This window comes from Tupaia chinensis, unplaced genomic scaffold (genome assembly GCF_000334495.1).
Source record: "Tupaia chinensis unplaced genomic scaffold, TupChi_1.0 Scaffold000541_1, whole genome shotgun sequence".
Taxonomy (NCBI): domain Eukaryota; kingdom Metazoa; phylum Chordata; class Mammalia; order Scandentia; family Tupaiidae; genus Tupaia; species Tupaia belangeri.
The window spans coordinates 611,519-634,196 of record NW_006160054.1 but is presented as its reverse complement, the minus strand read 5'-3'; the positions used below and the strand labels follow the sequence as shown (position 1 = coordinate 634,196).

The following is a 22,678-nucleotide window of genomic DNA, read 5'->3' as shown; positions in this document are numbered from 1 at the left end:
AAAACCTCTCCCAAAAAAAAGTTCCTTTTCGGGCCAGCAGGTGGCGTGGTAGTTAGGGCACTGGACTCTCATATGGCCTACTGAGGTTCGATTCCCAAACCTGGCAGTTTGAAAATCACACTGGGCACGTGTGCATGTGTCCAAAATCCCAAGAGGAGAATGGAGGAGAAGGGATTGCAATGTGGCCATCCTCTCTAAAGGGCGATTTCTCACTTTCCCTCTCACTCTGTCTCTCTCCAGTGAATGTACATGCCCTATGGCAAAAACCTAAAAAGACAAACAACAGAAGTTCCTTTCTGCAGTCACACTGCTCTCTAGACTGTTTCATCTAGCATTCTGCTAGAGAATTAAACCCTGCAGAAAATGATCCAAATAGCTTTCCTTGATTCTGCCAAGGGTGATACCTTGTTAGTTTCACTCTTGATACACAAGAGATGAGTTAAATACATAGAGTAGATATCTTAAGGTTGTAGGACCTAGTTTTTCCAGGCACCCTGGAGAGAAGGGCTCCTGTCACGCATTTTTATCAACTGTCTAGTTCAGTGCCTGCATTGTGTGTCTGCACGTCTGCAAAGTTAATAGGTTAGTATAGAATCTCAAACTGCTTCCTTGTACCCAAACATTGTTACTAATGACTTCACTCTAAATGGATCTAGTCATTCAGCCCTCAAAGTTAAACCCCACCAGCAGAATTAGCCTTCTATGGTGATTCACAGAAACAGTATTACAGAAGCGCATTGTCAGTAAATGACTTTGTAATATTTTTAATCCTGTACGATTTCTAATGTCAGCTTTTAGTCAGTTTGAATTCAAGTTTATAAACAACCAATTGAGATATATAAAAATAGGTTAACAGGATATAGGTTAACTAGTGTTTTACAGGAACCCAGGAAAAGCACAGTAACTCTTTAACTTGTGTTGGTGTTTCTAGAAATGACAAGATACCGTTGCTACATGGGAACTCTTACTAGGTACTCAATGGAGCTGTGTCCCATGAAAGGCAATATCTGTATAAAGGATCACAGAAAGGAAAATGGAATTGGGTCCATTTTTGCTGTGAGAATTACTCCTGGCACCTGACAGCCGTTCTACTTACTCATAGGTTTTTCTCTCCTTTTCCTGAGAATTCTTTTCTAAAATGAAATCCCATGACTATTCTAGTGTCCCTGGAAGTCACACTGTTGTTTCCAACTCAGTTCAAATACTTTTATTTTGGAATAATAAGCAATACGTCATTTCTGTTTCCATTGGGCCCCAGGTAATTGTAGAGCTCTTGCAAATCAAAAAAAAAAGGGTTTGTTTTTTTTAACTTATTTATTTTTTAGGGTTTTTTTGAGAGATTTTTGCTATAGGGTGCATGTGCTCGCCAGACAGAGAGAAAGAGACAGAGAGACAGAAAGTGAGAAATCACCCCCCAGGGGGGATGGCCACACCACAATCCTTTCCCCTCCATTCTCCTCTCGAGACCTTAGGCACCCACACATGCATGCCCGACATGAGTTTTAAGCCACCGAGTCTGGGATATGAACCGCCATCGATTACATGGGAGTCCAGTGACATAGCCATTATGCTAACTGCTGGTCCCTATTTTTTAGGTTCTTGCGATAGGTTGTGTGCACTCGCCAGAGAGACAGAGACAGGAGGAAAGTGAGAAATCACTGCCCCCGCCAGGGAGGCTGGCCATGCAACAATCTCTTCTTCTCCACTCTCCTCTTAGGAATTTGGGCACATATACACACGCACCTGGCATGATTTTCAAGTTGCCGGGTCTGGGACTTGATCCACAGCCAACCATGTGGGAGTCCAATTTCTTCTTCTTTTTTTTTTTTTTTTAGAGAGGTTTTCGCTATAGGGCGCGTGCACTCGCCAGACAGACAGAGAGAGACATAGAGACAGAAAGCGAGAAATCACCCCCCAGGGGGGATGGCCACACCACAATCCTTTCCCCTCCATTCTCCTCTCGGGATCTTGGGCACGCACACACACACGCCCGGCGTGAGTTTTAAGCCACCGGGTCCGGGACACGAACCGCGGTTGACTACGTGGGAGTCCAGCAACACAGCCATTACGCTAACTGCTGGTTCCCAAGAGAGTCCAGTGTCTTAACCATGCCATCTGCTGGCCCTAAATAAAGTCTTTTAAAAAACTTTTTATTTACTTTATTTCTTTAATTAGAATGAGAGAGAGTGCATGGGAAAAAATGAGAAAGACAAGCATCCATGACAGGGTCTCACGCTAGCAGTGCCCTTCCCCAGCCTTCAGCCAGCCAGGGTCCCAGCACACGTGTGCATGCCTGGTGTGTCTCAGATCCCCCATGGGCCAGCCAGGCAGGTCCAGCATTGTCTGGGGGCTCCTACCACCTAAGTACCTGGGCCCAGCATTGTCTTTTCTAAATTGGCAAATATTTCAGGGGCAAATATTCTTTAAACCCAGTAGTATTTGAGAATTGAACAATTTTAATGTTTTTCACAATTCCTTTATTTCAGAAGTTTAAAAGCCAATGAATTTTATTTTAGAACATTCAGTTCCCAGTAAAAATGAAGAAAGAAGTCAGAGTGTGCAGACTGTAGTATTTTAAACTTCCTATAAACACAACAAAACAGGGGTCAGCAGATGGTGTAGTGGTTACGTCACTAACTCCCACATGGCCCATTGTGGTTCACGTCCCGGACCCGGTAGCTTGAACCATGCTGGGCACGTGTGTGTGCCCAAGATCCCAGGAGGAGAACGGAGGAGAAGGGATTATGGCAGGGCCATCCCCTCTGGGAAGTGATTCCTGACTTTCCCTCTCACTGCCTCTGTCTGTCTCTCTCTCTGGCAAGTACATGCACCTTAAGGCAGAAACCTCTTATTAAAACTAACAAACAAACAAACATACACACATGCGCGCACACACACACACACACACACACACACACACACACATACATACACAAATAGCAAAACAATCATGGTCACTCAGAGGTCCTGGACTGTGAGACCCAGAATAAAGATGAGGCATGGAATACAGATTTCAAAGGGTAGCAGTTGTATTCATGATTCATCTAAAACTTAAAATCTTACCATAATCCTGGAAAGCAAACAAAACAATGGAGTCTTAAAATCATAGGAAGTTATAAAGCCATTCATGGTTTTCTGATGGTCATTTTCATTTTCAAGGCAGAGATAAGTCAACTATTATATCTTACCTTTGTGCTTAGGCAAGGTCCTTGTGGGACCCAGTAGGCAAAAAATGAATTACGGCTGAGATGACGAATTAATTGTTGGAACTGTCATAATGACAACGAGACTTGGAAGCAGGTTCTCAAGGGGAGAAAATAGCCCTGAAAAGTGGCACAGTTTCCTAGGAAGCTACCTACAGATAGGGGGTTGGGTGCATGATCTCCCCTGTCCCTCACTAGCACAGGCTTCTATAATGACCCATCTACAACCTGTGTTTAATCATTGCATTTTAATTATGTACACACAGAATGTAAGTGATTATCAACAATGCAAACTGAAGGTGATACTCTGTGGTGGAAAATCCATTAGTTACGCTTGCTACGCTTGCTGATGATCTAAACTCTCTTGTCTCTTTTCATTTTGCTTCGTTCCTTTGGCTCAGTAGGATTGATGTTATCAACCAAGAGTTTAAATGTAAGTGAGTCTTAATGGACCAAAGAGATCTTTGGGTGAATTGAAAAAGTAATCCCGTTACACTTTGTTGTTTTTATTTTATATGCTGTGAGGTTTTGTTTTTTTGTTTTCTTTCTTTACCAGAGAGAGCTTAATTACATTCAGTCGGAGTGTTTATATAAATGAGGTTGGTGATTTTGATAAAGTACAGTTCCACTTTTAAGAACATCTGTGGAAGGAGTAATCTGTTTATTATAGGGGTAAACCTGTGAACTGATTTTATTGTTTTCCTCTCGGATTCGGCTAAAATGGTAGATGCTAATGACTTTTACATGTATATGAAGTGTGTATACGAAGTGGTGAAACATTATCCTCTCACCAGCTAGCCCGGTTTTTAATTACTAGTATTCTAAATAATACGTAGCGTGTGGCTGAGAGAGGATGAATTAAACTTCTTACACTGACGCACGTAATTTCTCTGGAATTCGGTTAGTCCAAACTCTTCTATCACTTGGTTTTACAGGGCCTAAATTCTGCAGTGGGTTTGCATTTAATCAAGACTTAACACCATGAAGGGCTCACATTTTTGAATCAGAACAATACCTGCACAAAGCTTCATTTTATATAGAGACAGCCCTTGTGCCAATTGCAAGATCCTGAGGAAACCTAAAACTACTGAAAATGATAAGCTTTGCTTTAATGGTTTCCAGTTTCTGTCCCCCTCTCGTGTTTGTCACTTCAAAGTATTATACAGACTTCAGTACAAATACGACGGGCCTTCAAAAGTTCATGGATAGTATGCATTATGAAATAATTTTAAACGAAACTATTAAAATTCAAGTAAGTTTATTGGAATAAGACACGAAATGAGTGCATAGACTTCAACATTTTTCTGTACCAAAATAAACTTGTACTTTAAATCTATTTTTCTACAGACTTTGATATTCCTCTATACAGTGTATATAGTGATAAGTTCACAAAAAGTAATTAATTTCATACTCTATAAATCTGTTTCTTCAAAACTAATAGCAATGACAACCTGCAATATAAATGTAAATCTAATACAGATCTTCAGAAATTTTATTGCTCTGACATTGGACTGAGCCTTGAGCTATTAGCTTACCCAGACTGCTGTAGAGACGCGTTACAGCCACGGGAACTCATGGCTGTCTCTTTCAGAGCCCGAGCTTTTAATCATTTAGACACTATTCCATTTGAAACATCCTTATTTCTTGATTAAAGCAAATTCCTTTGTTGTCTCCAATAGGCAATATTTCTGTAGCTCTTCAGACTGGCCCCGTAGGTGTTTGAAGAAAGACATTTTCATTCATTTATAAATACTCTGTTATTTTGGACTGTTACCACTGACTGGCCTTCTCTCCCATTTGGGAGGGCCAAATGTTCTTTAAACAAACATTTCTACAAATGGAGTGAAGTCTATAATGGTTTCTTTCGCTGCTCACAGATGTTGATGAATGCACATCAAACCCCTGCACTAATGGAGACTGTGTTAACACACCTGGGTCCTATTACTGTAAATGCCATGCCGGGTTCCAGAGGACTCCTACCAAGCAAGCATGCATTGGTAAGGACGTTTCGCTTTCACACAGGAAAATGTTCCATGAAATACAATGACCAAGGCGATTGAGGTTAAAAGTAAATGGATTAAAATAAGACATGGAATGAAGTAAGTGCCATTATATTATTACAGATTTATTTGATAATACCCTCAGAGTTGCTCCCTTTAAACATAAACATTATTTGCATATATAATCCAAGCAGTGTGGTATCTGGCTTAAAAAAAATAAAAGTCCAGTTTATCTTCTTTCACTAGATGATAGCTTCCTTTTCCCAAGTAATATCAACATTACTCTTCTCTGATTAATCCCGCTGAAGATTTATAATCATTTTCAGCTACAGTTTTCTTCGAACCCCACACAGAGGTCAGCACCAAACCGTGCCTCGTCTTCATTCTCGGTTTTATTGCTACACTCCCCACCACCGTCCGGATTCTCTACCTCACTGCAGCTCCGTCTCACAACTCTTTCACCAGATGACGTGTCATCTTTTTCATTTCCGATTCACCCACAGGTAGCTGCTTGAGTCAAGTTTTTCCAGCAGTTTTCATCATATTACTCTATCCAGAAATTCCAAAGTTGCTTTCCACTTCTCCCAAATCTTGTTCTGACTTTTAAGATCTTCAACCACTATGTCAAAAACAGCTGCACCAGTAATTCCAGCTGCACTGCACCCCCCTGTAGAGGCACTGCACACCCCATTTTCCTTTTCTCTCTTCCCCTTTAGCTACTCTAAGGCTGTAAAATGGCTTACAGCTACCTACCCAAGTCAAAAAGGTGGTGAGAGATGGACATTTTGCTCAAGAAGCAACATGCCCAAGGCTATTACCTGTAAAAATAAGTTGGCTATTTCAAGTTGCATCGATTGTCTCATTGCGTCTATCTCTAAGTGTTGTAAAAGAGTAATGTTTGGCTATCCTTAATCTCGCCAGATATTGATGAATGCATCCAGAATGGGGTTCTTTGTAAAAACGGCCGATGCGTGAACACAGATGGAACTTTCCAGTGCATTTGCAATGCTGGCTTTGAATTAACTACAGATGGGAAAAACTGTGTTGGTATGGAAATCCTCTGCTCCCTTGCCAAAGATTTTTAAAGAATATACATTTTTATTTAGAGTCATATACACTACTTCACACACCATGTATATGAGAGCTTTTCAGATAACAGAGGTAAAATATAAATGCATTTTTACATAAGACTGTTAAAGGAAGGGAAAGATTTTTTTTTTTTAGCAATGTTACAGCAATAGTTTACTGCTTCTAAAAATGTCCTGAGTGGTACCTACTTAATTGTAAGTAGCAGTTTTTCTTTGCAAGATGCAAGAGTCATTAGCACCTACTGTATTTTCAGGTGTTGGAGTTACAACACGGACAAAATAGAAAAGACTTCCCCCTCCCTAGCCCCCATGATAGGGAGATATAAAAATGTTTGGCCTATGTGGTCATCAGATCTCTAAATTTCGTGGTTCTGGTGATTTCTAACAGTGTAGTAGGTACCGATTACCAAAATACTCTCTTCACATAGTAACACATGATATTTTATCCATTAATCAAAGTCCAGACCATTCCATTTGCAACGAGATTTTAACATTGCTTTATTCCTTCTCATAAAAGAAGCAGTCTCAGAAACCATATTACCTGCAGTGATGCTCTAAATAAAGCACTACTTGGGACCAGCAGTTAGCGTAATAGCTGTGTCACTGGACTCCCACGTAGTCAATTGCAGTTCGAATCCCGGACCCATGACTTAAATTCACGCCGGGTTCGTGTGCATGCGTGCCCAAGATTCCAAGAGGAGAATAGAGGAGAAGGGATTGCAGTGTGGCCATCCCCCATAGGGGGTGATTTCTCGCTTTCTGTCATGGTTTGTGTGGGTTCAACAACTAAGCACAAAATTACTGGCTTTTTCTTTATGTCCATTATCCTAAATGTACTTCCCATTCCCCACACAGTTTGCTCTCATGCAGTTGATACTTTACTTTTTATTTACTTATGTTTTATTTATTTATTTTTAGGTTTTTGCCATAAAACATATGCACTCTCCAGAGAGAGAGACAGAGAGAGGGAAAGTGAGAAATCACATCACAGGAGCAATGCCACATCGCAATCCCTTCTCCTCCGGGGATTTTGGGCACACACGCATATGTGCCTGGAGTGATTTTCAAGCCACCAGGTCCAGACCCCAGACTATGGTCAGCCATATGGGAATCTAACATCTTAACTACCACCTCATCTGTTGCCTTTGGTAGTTTTCTTTTAAAATAATAATAATAAAATCCATGAATACATGGCTCACTTACGTCATGGAATTTGGGGATCGTTTGTTGAAGGAGAGAGGGAATGGGCTCCCTCAAAGCCAGTGACCAAAGTCACTCTCTCTTCCTGCAGATCACGATGAATGCACCACCACCAACATGTGTTTGAACGGCATGTGCATCAATGAAGATGGCAGCTTCAAGTGCATCTGCAAGCCAGGGTTCGTCCTGGCCCCGAATGGCCGTTACTGTACTGGTAGGTGTGGCTTTGAGATAGGAAAGAAACCACGATTGAAGCCATCTTTTTATTTCAATGAACCATGCAAGAATTACTTCAGTTTCTTCATGTGAATTTTCTATTATTCACCTCTGTTGCGGATTCAGTAAGACAGGTGTCTAAAGCTTAGAAAAACACACACCATGGTCTAGGGAACAATATCTTTACAAAAACAACAGTGGTATAGGAAAAACTAAGGGGATGACAGATTGGCTTAGTAAGTCTGGAAAAGACAATGAATGTAGATGTAATTTCCTTCTATCTCTTGGCCAAATAAGAAAAAGCAAAGAAAAGAAACTGAAAGATTTTAATCAGTTTGTGTTCTCAGCACTAGATTTTCCACTGTCATTCATTACTCATGTAGTATTTCCTCTTTTTTTTTTTTTTTTCCTTTTTTTGGAGAGGTTTTTGCTATAGGACGTGTGCACTCACCAGACAGACAGAGAGAGACATAGAGACAGAAGGCAGGAAATCCCCCGGGGGGATGGCCACGCCGCAGTCTTTTCCTCTATTCTCCTCTGGGGATCTTGGGCACACACGCACATATGCCCGGTGTGAGTTTAAGCCACTGGGTCTGGGACTCAAACTGTGGTCGACTACGTGGGAGTCCAGCAACATAGCCATTACGCTAACTGCTGGTCCCAGTATTTCCTCTTTCCTATAAAGCCAATCTACAGATTACTTACAACTGTGTCAATATCTTAAAATCTTAAACTGACTTTTTGAAGTCATAATTTGAATATTTCTACTAATTGTTTTATTTATGAAGCCATTTTGAAGGTCAAGCTCTAGGGTCAGGTTTAGTAAACAAAAGGTATGTTTCTTGGAAATAAATGAGATTATATTATATTAGTACTCAACTGGATTTTAGTAAGATTGAATACATTTTGTAGTTCCTAATTAGCACATTTTAATTTTTTTCAATTTCCTCCTCTTGGACGGAATTAACTCAATGAATGCTTTCTGTCTTCAGTTGCACAGATTTATTTGAATACCAAATAAGACTCAACCAATTCCCAAAGTTCAGTGGAATTTCAGGGACAGTAGAAAGAGAAAATTGAGACTGATTCTCATGTTTCTGAATAACAGATAGCTTTTTGATTATTGCAGAGAGGGGAATAAAAGATTAAATGGAAATATTGTGGCTTTGTTGATTGAACTCATGAGTCATTTTAAGATTAGCTGGCTTGGATTTGATACTGGATATGAGATGAGCATGATGCCTCTGTGTGTAGCATTACACTACAGAATGCAACTCTATTTCAGCATTTCTTAGGAGACATAAGTAGGCTTATAAAGATGACTGAGATCTCCCCAGTGTCTGCTTTCTGGAAATTATGTTTATTATTTTTCTCACTATGAATGTTGTGATCCGCAGGTTTTGAAATGTTCATGATTCGATAGCTCTGTCTGAAGTCTTTCCTCTTTGGGGGAAGCCATATAATGTTGGGCTACATGTGATAAAGTGTGTAGTGATAAAAATTAGAAGGACTACCTCACGTTATTTTATGATAATGAAATAACCCGGTCACTGGCCAAACAGCATCTACCTCCAAAGTTTTTTTGTTTTCGAAGAATTTCTTTTCGAAGAATTATCCAAATTTGCCAAAAATTTGTTTCACTGAACCAACATGAATAAAACATAAGCTAGTATTAAACAAGATTGCCAAATAAATAATGAGACAGGAGCCTGTTAGTTTCTTTTTTATGCAGCTGGTCTTTCTGAAAATGTGTTCGAAAGGGTTCATTTACATATAAGCTCTGTTACCATATTCGTGTGTTCCTAACATAAGTTAGAAGGTTAAAATTGATAGTAGAGAGGGGGGCAACAGGTCACCCAGTGAGAGTGCCAGATCTGTCCAGTAACCGCGGCTCTGTCACCCTCCGAGCAGACATCGACGAGTGCCAGACCCCGGGAATCTGCATGAACGGGCACTGCATCAACACCGAGGGGTCCTTCCGCTGTGACTGCCCGCCGGGCCTGGCCGTGGGTGTGGACGGCCGCGTCTGTGTGGGTAAGTGAAGCCTTCTGAAAGGCTCCCCTGTCCAAAGTCGGCTTTGCAAAATGGAAAGTGATCTAGCTACACAGCAGAGTGGTAGTCAGCCACAACAAGATGGATGCTAAAACACAGATAAGCTTTTAAAAATTAGGCCAAGCGAAAGAAGCCAGGCACGCGACCACATAGCGTGTGATTCCAGGCATATGTGGAGAATGGGCAAACCTGTAGAGGCAAATCATACGAGTAGTTGCTTAGGGAAGAAAGGATGTTTTTGAGATGATGAAGATGTTCTAGAATGAACTATACTGATGGCTGCATATATCTTCAAATATGCTAAAATCTATTAGATCATACACTTTAAGTGAGTGAAGATTGTGGTATGTAACTTTATCTTAATAAAACTATTTTTAAAATGACAGAGTACCAAATAGTTCCCTTTCTAAGGCTCTAATGAGACGCAAATCAACAATGCTGGAGAAAAGGGAAAAACAATTGTCCTTAAATCAACGTCCTTGATAATATTAGATAACTGGATCCTAAACACAGTGGACTTACGTTTTGCAACTAGTAATTAATAAGACATGAAACCAGGATTATAGGATATATAAGTAAACTCTTAAAAATTACCCAAACAAAATTTTACATGTAAATAACTTAGGTCGTAGAGGCTGGACTGAAGTTAAACGCTACAAATGTTTTTAGTTATTCACCAGCATACAAGTAAGTAATAGTAGAAGCAAAGGTTGAATAACGTAAATGTACACACATTGGGTCATCGGGAACGTCATGATGCATTTTTGCATAGAAAAATACGTTGTGCTTTTCCCGACAACCTAAGGTTTTATCTCAGTCATTCAGGATTCCTCCTGGATATTTTTGTCAAATGGATTCCATGAAAGGCAATCAGAGGTACCAGGCATCAGCTTTGAAGAGGCAGACAAAAGGGGAATGGCGTGGGCTTTGCAGAATGCAAATTGTGTTGTAATGGTAACAGTAGCCGAGTGAGCTGTAAAAATTCATTTAATACAGTTTTCTCTCTGAAACTTCCATGAGAATTCTAGGGTAAATCTTGCACCCTCTATTTTTCAGGTTGTACAGTACGACGTAGAAATGTAGAAACCTCATTAATTTTAAAGCATATTTGATAAAGAATGACAGCTGTAAGATGGGGAGGTGGATGGGGGGGATGTTCATTAGTGGAAATAAAACTGCAGATAGATAGAAGAAATGACTTCTAGGGGTATAAAACCCAGCAGGGAGAATATAGATGGCAACAACTTACTGTGTATCTCCAGGGTCGGGGGTGGGGGCTGATTTCTCACTTTCCTTCTCTCTGTCTCTCTTCAGCAAGTGTATATGCATTTGCTGAAAACTAAATATATATATATATATGTATATATATATATATATACACACATATATGTGTGTGTGTGTGTGTGCATGTATATATATATATATATACACACATATATATACACACACATTTGAGAGAAGTAAAATGTTTAGACATAATTATTAATATTTCACACTTACTTATGAGATTCCAAGTATCTGGATCTAAGAGAAAAAGAATCCGCAGATGGAAATAATCTGTCCGCTCCAATGTATCCATTCTATCAATGCAGGCTTTATTTCAGCCTAGAGATTGTCAGCGCTTTGTTTAGGGATATTTCAAATACTGTATCTCAAGGAATGTAGCCCCTTCCTGCTTAGCTAAAATATGCTCAGTCGTTTGAATACACTTAGTTGCTTTTTTCCTTTCTCTGATGATTCCATTGAAATCTACAGAGGGAGAAATTGTTTTTCTTTTACCATGTGAGTAGTTGTTAGGAATTCAGTGTTCAAACACAAAAATTCCTTTTCTTGTCCACATACAGGAAATGCATCTAAATCGCTGGAGAGATGTTGGAAAAAAGTTTTTCATCATTGCGGTCACTTAAACTTTTTAAAATAAAAGCAGCATTTGTCATGTGTAAAATCCTGTGTCGCTGTTGTTCCATTATATGCTAAAGGTGTTCTCTTCACCTCTTCTGCCTTCGGTGGCAATTTCAAGACCCATTCATTGAATCAGAAAGGAATCATTACTAAGAATTATTGCTAGGATTAACAATTTCATTTTAGGTTTTTTTGTTCTTTTGTTTGTTTGTTTTTTTCTAGGTTTTGAGACATGGTCTTTTTTTTTTTTTTAATTAAACTCCGATTTTTAACTAGTAAGTTGAAGAAGCAAGGCTCACAAGCAGAGATAAGCAAAAGGGAACTATAGTTTCACCTCTCCCATCCTTTCAACCTTTATTTCTAAAGGTGTTCAGTGGGGGCATCTTACCCAATAAGAGAACTCAGGCCACTCCATAACTTTTCTGGATCTTTTTCAGTAACACAAAGATGCTATGGTGACCAAACAAAATAATCTGAATTTAAAATGACAGTAGGATACCCAGTACTACGTTCTAGTTGATATTCTGAACTGGAGTCAAAGTTACAACTTTTCTCCTAAGCTTAAATCTTCAAAGAGCAAGATTTTGAACTCTACCAAGGGCAGAGTGAAGGAGAGGTTAGAAGGGGGAAGCAGGAAGTTCTGATATTACTGATCCAGTTCTAGGATTCCTGGGCTTGGCACTTTTGAAGCCAGATTCTTCCTCGTGGGCAGTTTGGTGGGTACATAGAGGCACTCAGTGGCTCTTCCTGAGAGGTGGACATGGCTTGTTCCTCCTGGTGGCCACTCCTGGTCCAGCCTCTGATCTTTTGCAGTCTGTTTCACACAGACTCACCGCTGGTCTTGTCACTCCTCCACGTGGTTGTCTTGAAACTGCTGCTACAGTGACCCACTTTCAGTCCATTGGGCACCCCCACCCTTTGCACTGTCGACTCCATGAATAAAGGCTGATCTTGAACCAAGTGGTAGCCCAGAGTAACACACCTGCACCCACATGGGAAGGGTCCCAGGTTCATATCCTAGGACCTCTCTGAGCACACTGAGCATGTGCACACGATGTACCCATGATCCAGGCTTGGTGTGGCTAGGGTTGGACCATAGCATGAAGACGCTCTCCTTATCTCTCTGCCTCTCTGTCTTTTTCTTCCTTACTCTTCCTCTCCGTTTTTCATGAGAGAGCTAAATAAACTTGGGGGGGAGGAGGGAGTTGATCTTGGACCAGCTGGTGACATGGAGGTTAAGGCACTGAATCTCTCATGGCCGACTGTGTGGTTCAAATCCTGGAAAGAGCGACTTGAAAATCATGCCAGGTGTGTGTGCATGTGTGCCCAAGATCTCAAGACGAGAATAGAGGGGAAAGGATTGTGATATGTCCATCCCCCTGGGGGAGATTTCTCATTTTTCCTGTCTCTCTCTCACTCTCTCTGATAAGCACATGTGCCCTACAGGAAAAAAAAAAAAAAAAAAGAAGAAGAAGAAGAAGAAGAAGAAGAAGAAAAGGTTGACCCCACCCCTGCCCTCAGAGGCTCCCTTCCTGTGTTCTGCAGTAGACAAAGCAGCCACCAGTCCTTGCCTGCTAAGTATCCCAGGCAGGATGACAATGAGGCCCTGCTAGTGCCCCTTTGAGGGTCTAGTCTTGATTAGACAGAAATAGGGATACACTGCCAACTCTTCACCCAGCTCTCGTCATAAAATCCCTCAGAAAGCCTCTTAATCACTGTTCTCTTAAACTATATCTTCTACACTGGGAAAGATGGAAGGGTCAGGTAACAACTCTCTACTCGCTACTTCCTTCAGATGAGCTCTCAGATCCACCTTATTATATGATATTTAGTGCCATAAGCTTTCACTTTTCATTTAATTTTAGCATCCTTTCATAGTAGCTTAATTCAGCATCTTTATGAACACTGACATTTCTGCCAGCCAAATGGTTCTTTTTTTTAAAAAAATCCCAGTTCTGCTACTTACTGGCTGTATGTCCTTAGGAAAAATATATAACCTCCCTGTGCCTCTTTTTCTCATTATTTGTTTTTAGGAATAAGTAAGTTAATATTATATTCTTTATCTGTGTGAATCTTTGGATGGTGTCTGGCACTTAGTAAGTGCCCAAAAGATTGATGACTATTATTGAAATAAAAATTAAATTAGAATTATGACATCATACCTAAGGCATAGTTCTGAGAGTTGCTGCTTTAAGTCATACCGAAGAGTTGACAATAAAGAATAAAAAATTAAGCATTACTCATCCATATGTTACCAATGGCGTATTGACTCTGTTAGTTACCTGAGAAAATCTTTTAGAGTTCCATTTTTTTTAATAAAGAAAGGGCATGCAGAAATTTTAAAACATACAGAAAAGATAGCATTTAGGTCTAATCCCTTACTAAAGCATTCCTAGTGAGAACCTTCTGATGTTGCCACTGCTGTGAACAGTTGCATTTGTGTTTGTATTTGTTTGTTTTTTAGGTTTTGCCTCAGGGTGCATGCATTCAACAGGAAAAGAGAAAGAGGAAAAGTGAGAAATCACCCCTCAGGGACGAAGGCCACACCGCAATTCATTCTCCTCTCAGATTTTGGGCATGCATGCACACGTGTCTGGCATGATTTTCAAGCCACCAGGTCCAGGTCTCAAGCCATAGTTGGCCACGTATAGCACCCTAACCACCCTGTCGCAGCTGGCCAGAGCAGTTATATTTGCATAATATAATATGAATGAGGGTCCAGCCTAGAGTCTGAATAGGAATAGGTCAGCTGTCCTCTTTAGAGGTAGAAATGGGAAATAAGTTAGCTACGATGTTTTTAGTGTTTCATGTGTGTTCATTACACTTAGTTTTTTGGGTTTTTTTTTTTTTAGAGCTTTTTGCTATAGGGCGCATGTGCTAGCCAGAAAGACAGAGAGAGAAAGAGAGAAATCACCCTCCATGGGGAATGGCCATGCCGCAATCCCTTCTCCTCCATTCTCCTCTTGGGATCCTGGGCATGGATGCACACGCACCTGGCGTGAGTTTAAGCTACCGGGTCTGGGCCTTGAACCGCAGATGACTATATGGGAGTCCAGTGACAGCCATTATGCCATCTGCTGGTCTTCCATTGTACTTAGTGTTTAATAAACACATTCTCAATGATTATATATGAACTCTATTTTTAGGATTTTTTTGGAGAGGTTTTTTTGTTTTTTTGTTTTTTTGGGTTTTGGGTTTTTTTTTTTTTTTTTATACGGTGCATGCGCTTGCCAGACAGACAGAGAGACAGAAAGATAGAAAGTGAGAAATCACCCCCCCCAGGGGGAATGGCCACAATCCCTTCTCCATTCTCCTCTTGGGTTCTTGGGCACTCACACACAGGCGCCCGGCATGAGTTTTAAGTGACCAGGTCCGGGATGCGAACCGCGGTCGACTACATGGGAGTCCAGCGACATAGCCATTATGCTAACTGCTGGTCCAACTCTATTCTTATTTAACGGCTTAAGAAAGGTATAAAGTAATTTAGATAAGTCATCCAGTGGGGATCTGATGTCCCCAAAACCTACATGTCAGTTCCCCTACTTTCTTTTTTCATGGAATTTCTGGTGTTGGTTACCCTAAACAGCTTAGTTAACCCGTTACACAACCTAGAATGTAGCACAAATCACTCTTCCAGTGAGTTCCAAAGGCATTTTATCTACTTCCTTCTTAAAAATGTACATAGCGTATATTCTTAGCATGAAAACAGAAATAACTTGGACCATTCTGTGATGCCTTCAGACATACTTGGTAAGATCAAAAGAAGTCCCAAAAATCATACTGGAACTCAGATGCATCTGTGCAGACTCGACTTTGCATTGAACTCTGTGTTTGCGTAACTCAGCACAAACTCTACCAAACTCAGCCACAGCAGAAGCAGAAATGATCTGAGACCTGACTCCTTAGGGTTGGGAGATGGGGGGGATGGTAACCTCATGCCCCACTTCCACCGAAGTATAAACATCTTTCATTGTTTCATGCAGCCATAAATCTCATTGTTTTAATGAGAATGAGCAGCGGGTGGGGGGAGAGAAAGGAAGAAAGAGAAAGAGCTAAGTATTTTTGACAGGGTCTGGTCATGCCCGTCCTCCATCCTGCTCTGGCCTCCCGGTGAGCCTGGATTACAGATGTGCACACTGCATCCAGCAAGTCTAACCTGATACATTGTCTCAACCTGGGCTTTCCAGGTGACTCCAACATCAGACAGGAGCATCCCAGCCCTGTACCACCAGGCTGGGCCATAAATCTCATATGCTTCGTGAGAAACACCCTCATATTGTAAGAAATAATTATATGACTCTTTTTTCATAGTAAGCAAATAAAATTATTTCCAACAAGTTGCGAATCATTACAGATCTTTCCAGTTGGGGTAATCTCTGATGAAATCACCTTGTCGGTATGCTGTTTAAAAATGGCACTGCTTCTCTGCCTTTTATGATGATCCGATATTTTTTTAAGTTCACATTTACTGTCACAGAAAGTTGTAGCGTATTTCATGAAAATTGAATTGGAGATCTAAGCAGGATATGTTTCTTTGGGATGTCACATGACATAGCGGAAAGAGGAAGAACTTGGGAACCCACACACGGGCACCCTAAGTCCCAACTCGGGCACTGGGTATTCTATGGTTCAAGCTACTTCTGTAGCTGAGAACTCATCTTCCTCATCTATAAAATGTGGATAAAAAACACTATCCTGGGACCAGCAGTTAGCATAATGGCTATGTCGCTGGACGCCCATGTAGTCGACCGCGATTTGAGTCCCGGACCCAGTGGCTTAAACTCACACCGGGTGTGTGTACGTGGCCAAGATCCCAAGAGGAGAATAGAGGAGAAGGGATTGCAGCGTTGCCATCCCCCTCAGGGGGTGATTTCTTGCTTTCTGTCTCTCTCTGCCTGTCTGGTGAGTACATGCGCCCTATATCAAAAACTTATCCACAAAAAAAAAAGCACTACTCTGTAGAGTTGTTGCCAACCGTTCAGTAAGATGATGTCTGTAAAGCAACTAGCACAATGCCAAGGACGTGGAGTGGGAGATACTATTTTTGTAACTGGGTTTATTGAGCATCTGGGATTAGACCATAATCACCAGCAGTCGTCTCCAGGTTGAAAAGAAAGGCCTCTTAACTCAGAAAGTCAAAGTCAGGAATCACACGGCCGAAGTGTCTTTTCAAGGTAGTTTAACTGCACTGCTCTTCATTGTTCATGAGCACGTCTGCGGCAGAATTAAGAAGTGTCGTTTGAGTGTTGCATAGCCAGTGATTAGAGCTCAGCGTGCTGTTTATAGCCGGGTTCAGTGAAAGGCCTGTGAAGATAAGTGAGATGATAGACACTTGTGTAGACACAAAACCTTCTGGAGAAAATTTTAAAAAGAGTCATGATAGGCCTTCGTTTTTCCTCCATTCAGCAAGCACGCATTTTTATTTTAAACTTTTAGATGCTCAAGTGTAACATGGAAGTGGCAGAGGCCCTCTAGAAGCTTCCAATCCAGTGGGCCACTTAGGTTTGAAATCTCGCCTCCACCACCATCTCAGGTCGTTTATCTTCCACTCCCTTCAGATACTCACATGCGCAGTACCTGCTACGGGGGAATCAAGAAGGGTGTGTGTGTGCGTCCTTTCCCTGGTGCGGTGACCAAGTCCGAGTGCTGCTGTGCCAATCCAGACTATGGTTTTGGAGAGCCCTGCCAGCCATGTCCTGCAAAAAATTCAGGTAGTCCCATGTTTCATACATCATGCAGAACCTAGAAATGCAACATTCAGTATGTGGCTAAAGAGTACACTGGTTCTGAACATTTTCATCACTATTTCTAACTGAAGAAAAGAAATCCCATTCTATACTGATGTGTGAGGTTTCTAACAAAGAGAGGTGGTTCGTGTTTCCATCGTGTCTCTAGACAGGGAGCAAACACATGGTGATTGGAAAATCTGTCAGCTGCTGCAGTTCTGACCGTCACTACAGATTTTTACATGAATATATGAGACTCGAGTTCCTAGATCTGTGATGTCACTATGAGTGTAACAGCGGAAAATTTACCTACCACTTTCCAGGTTGTACACTAAAACCTGATGCGATTTAATTTTCTTTTTTAATCTTGACATCAAATGGTCTCAGGCTGTCGTTTCTCAGCCGTTTCAGACTAATCAATAAAATCGACTCTCATTTATTCATACTTTCACGCTAAGCCTGTTTTGAATATATACAATTAAGTATAGTGGGATTCAAAACTGAAAAGGGTTTCTGTTTTTCTTTAAAAGTGGAGACTAGTTGAGACTCCAGGCATGACGTGTCTCTGACAGCAGGTCCAGACCCAGGAGCTGGACTGTTCCCCCCTTTCACAACCCCTGCGGCCTTGGGCCAGTTCCTGCATTCTCTCAGTCCCAACTTTCTCAGCTGTAAAGAGAAAACAGTAGTACCCAGTTTGTATCACTGAGAAGAATAAATAAATTATTACATGTAAAGCACTGGAACCAAAAAAAAAAAAAAAAGCCAACAAAACACACACACACGTTGGAACAATGCCAGGCACTTAGTATGTACAATTCGTAAATTTTGACTATTATTATTTGACTGAGAGAAAAGAATAATATTAAAAAGCAATCTCTTTAATACACTTTGATTTTTTTACAGTTTCTATATGTATAAAATATTGTAACATCAGTATATTAATGACACTCAAGACAGCGATTCCTGTGATTTTTAATGGCCTTTTGAGGCTTATCTGTGATGTAGAATTCTTATAATAATTATATGCTAGAAAATGGTCGTTTTGATTTTTAAAAATTAAGGGACATAACTCTTTCAAATGGTAGTTTGGGGACTACATGACTGAGATGCTTGTCTGGAATAGACACACTGAGAGTTTTCCGTTGTTCGTTTGTTTTTACCATACAGCTGAGTTCCACGGCCTGTGTAGCAGCGGAGTAGGTATCACTGTGGATGGGAGAGGTACTGCCACTCAGTTCCCGGCCTTATCATAATCATCTGCTATCGTGGTAGAGCTTTACAATAATAATGTTATAAATGTGATTATACTCAATATGGAAATACGCTAATATAAATAATAAGGTAAATTGTCTTCTGGAGCAGCAGTTACAGACTAGATGATATTAAGGGTATGTGAATGCACATCTTTCATCTTGGATCAATATTTGTTAAATATGCTTTGTTAAAAATGTCACTGAGGAACCAGCAGTTAGCATAATGGCTATGTTGCTGGACTCCCACGTAGTTGATCGCGGTTCACGTCCCAGACCCATTGGATTAAAACTCACGCCGGGCGTGTGTGCATGCGTGCCCAAGATCCCGAGAGGAGAATGGAGGAGAAGGGATTGCAGTGTGACCATCCCCCCTGGGGGGTGATTTCTCGCTTTCTGTCTCTATGTCTCTCTCTGTCTGTCTGTCTGGCGAGAGCACGCGCCCTATAGCAAAGAAAAACCTTTCCAGAAAAAAAAAATGTCACTGACTGGGTGGCAGGTGGCATAGCAGTTAAGGGCCCTGGACTCCCATGTGGCCAGCTGCAGAAAATAAATGAGTAAATAAATAAAGTTAAATAAAATCATTCTTTAAGAAAAGAATGTCACTAACAACCACACCCACAATATTATAGAAATTACGTTAAGAGAGAGAGCAGGTTAATTTTAAAGGAAACACTAACTAAAATGCATATAGGATTAAGAAAAAAATCTTTAAGGAGATATTTGGTGTGGATCAAGTTCAGACATACTGCCCTCCTTTCAATAATTTGGCAAGTGTATTCATACCTAAGAGTACTAAAATGTTTCCATCCAGCTAAAGAAGTAAAATTCCTTCATGTTTCCTTATTTTAAATTTAGTATTGTGGTAACTGAATTCCAGTGTGGAACCCTGAACATTTAAGTGTATGTGTTTATAATTTTAAAGTTCTTTCACATTTTGTAGGCATATAGGTTTAATGCATTTTAAAGAAAACTGTAGAACTCTGTTGCTTTTTACATGCACATTCTTCTACTTTCATGTTTGAGAAGACTTTAGAGGAATTAAAGATCAGTTGTCGATAATGTTGCTACAAGGAATATCAGAAACCAAAGTAAAGAAGCAAATTTTCCCAAGGATGAAAATAAAAGGCCGCCATTTCCAAAGTATTTAAGGAAGTCTTCCAAATTCTTGAAAACAGTAGCCTCAAAATTTGAGTGTAGGGACCAGCAGCATGTGTGGTGGTGAAAGCACTGGACTTCCATATGGCTGACTAGGGTTCGAGTCCTGGACCTGGTGGTTTAAAAATCACCTATTCATGGCTTGTAAAGCACTGTGTTCTAAAGCATGTGCATTTAAAGAATCCTCTCATTAATTTTAACTTAACCATGAGAAAGACCTAAGTGTCACATTACTTAGCCAATGGCAAGAAAACAAAAAAGAGAGAGAGAGAAATAATGAAATAGAATATCCTGTGCCTTTCGGGACCATAAAATTATATAGGCCACCCTAATAAATCCCTATCTTTTAATTAGATAGTTACAATACCTACCAAGTTGAGTTTTCCCTTGGATTTTCAGCCAACAGCCTGTAACTTTTCTTTATTAATTTTACCATAACTACAGGCCTATGACATGGTTTAATTCCTTGAGTTTCTGCCAGCCCCTTTATTTTTCATTTGACTTACCAGGGCAGTGCCTTGTCTTTGTTTTATTCCCTCACTCTTTGCGGTCATGTCCTTTTCCTCTCTGAAAGGCAGGCACGTTATGGATTTGCTGAGTTAAACACTCCATATGTTGAATAATTTTTATTAGTCTTGCCTTTATCAACAAACAATACCATGTCTGTGAACATCACGCTTTCAATCATTACCACAGATATCAACGAGTGTGCTCTGGACCCTGATATCTGTGCCAATGGCATTTGTGAAAACCTGCGTGGCAGTTACCGTTGTAATTGCAACAGCGGCTACGAACCAGATGCCTCCGGGAGAAACTGCATTGGTAAGTTATCTGTTACATGCAAGCGAGAGCCTTCCATACAGGTGAGTCTATGGATTAGTGGCGAAATAAAAATACAAATTGACTGACACTAGAGATCTTAGTTTATTTGGTCTCCTTCTTAATACGCATTGATATAAAAATATCAGAATCAAATGTATTTTGTTACCTAGTAACAAACTTCTTTTTTTTCTTTTTTTTTTTTTTTTGAGAGGTTTTTGCCATAGGGTGCGTGTGATCGCCAGACAGAGAGAGACAGAGAGACAGAAAATGAGAAATCACCCCCCAGGGGGGATGGGGATGGTCATGCCGCAATCCCTTCTCCTCTATTCTCCTCTTGGGATCTTGGGCACACACGCACACGTGCCTGGCGTGAGTTTAAGCCACCGGGTCCGGGATTCAAACTGTGGTTGATTACATGGGAGTCCAGCGACATAGCCATTACGCTAACTGCTGGTCCCTGAAACTTCTTAGTGGTATCACTTAGTATTGGAAGATCTCCTTTTCCCAACAAATGAGTATGTACTCAATTAGGGGCCTGAGGTTTTTCTGTACATATCTTTTCTCTTTTTCTAGTTTTTGCTATAGAGCATGTGCTCTCTCTGGTGAGAGACAGAGAGAGAGATAAAAAAAAGTGAGAAATAACCTCTAGGCCACTGGCCACACTGCAGTGCCTTCTCCATTCTTCCCTCAAAATTAGGGGCATGCATGCACGCACCCAGGGCACTCTTCAAGCTGCCAGGTCTGAGTCTTGAATTGCAAAGTGAGCCATGTGGGATCCACCCTCCTTAACCAACCTACCATCTCTGGTCCTGGTCTTAACCTTAGAATTTTCCACTGAGAAATGGACAGGTCCAGCTGCAGTGGCACAACTGGTAGGGACCACTAGGCAAGCTGGACCACGTGGTAGGCTCGGGTTTGGTTCCTGGATCAACCTAGAGGGGCCGAGCATGATAGCATGTGCCGATGAGCAGGTAACTGAAAGGCTGGAGCTGGAGAGTCGCAGCATGTCAGAAATACCAGACTTATTTCCCTATCATGCCTCTTCCTCTCCCTCTCTCATTGAAAAGGGGGACAGGGACAGCTAGGTGGCACAACGGTAAAGGGCTGCCCGAGGGATGACAGATCAGTATGGAAGATTGCAGGTTCAGTTTGCTGGTCCATCGCACAGGCCAGCCATGCACCGTGGTCCCGATGCTGGGGGAGCTGGCAGAGGGGATCGCGGTGTGCCGCTCTGTTGAGAGTGTTTGTCTCTCCCTCTCTGCCTATCTCTGATTTTCATGAAAGTAATAAATACACTTATGAAGAAAAATTAGCAGGGGAGTATGAATAATAGTAATACAAGAAAATAAAGCGTTACAGGTTGAGAGAACTTTCCTTTTATAAAGGAACTGCCAGTTACTATAATATACCTAAATGTGATAACTGAGAGGAAGCTATTTCCTTTTTTAATTCATAAAAGGATGTTTGAAAAAACTCAAATATGTAATTTATGTTTAACAAAGGGAAAGGGAGAAGGCTAGGAGGCTGAATAATGCTTAATTGTCTTCTATTGGTTCAGATAGTGAGGAATTTGTGGACTCTAGAGTCTTCCATAGAACATTGAATTCACCTTTATAAATTGAATGTTATTAAATGAGTAATTGTGCATAATAATTTTTATTCTGATGGCTTTCACAAAGCAAACATTGATTGTGATTACAAAAAAAATCCTTCTTTGTGTTTCTGTTCATAGTTTTTATTATGGTAAACATCCATTCGATCTTGCACTGAAGACATACATACAGATGGATGTAGAAAGCTATATTATTATTTTGCATTTGTAATAAATTTTGGTATATACAGGGAAGAATACCAGCTCAAAATTATTGAACATTCCTAAAAACATGCAAACCCAGCTAGCTTCAATTCACCAGAAACAAAATCACTTTCAGTTTCGCTTCCAAGTACAGTGGAGAATGCGGGTAGCCTACGCAAAACAGGGAGATTCGCTGAGCATTCCCACCCTGAGCATGCATCATGCACTACTGCACTCTTTAAAGTAGTACGTAGATTACACTGAAA

The 22,678-nt window shown here is 40.7% G+C and overlaps 1 protein-coding gene across 1 annotated transcript in view; it reads left to right on the top strand.

Moving 5' to 3' along the window:
• The window catches only part of FBN2 (fibrillin 2), a 279,939-nt gene that overhangs the window by 146,791 nt on the left and 110,470 nt on the right, over positions 1 to 22,678 (top strand). The window contains 7 exon segments of the mRNA XM_027775292.1: positions 5,081 to 5,200; positions 6,125 to 6,250; positions 7,583 to 7,705; positions 9,619 to 9,741; positions 17,220 to 17,372; positions 18,555 to 18,608; positions 20,492 to 20,617. Of these exon segments, the coding sequence (XP_027631093.1) occupies positions 5,081 to 5,200; positions 6,125 to 6,250; positions 7,583 to 7,705; positions 9,619 to 9,741; positions 17,220 to 17,372; positions 18,555 to 18,608; positions 20,492 to 20,617 (825 nt within the window).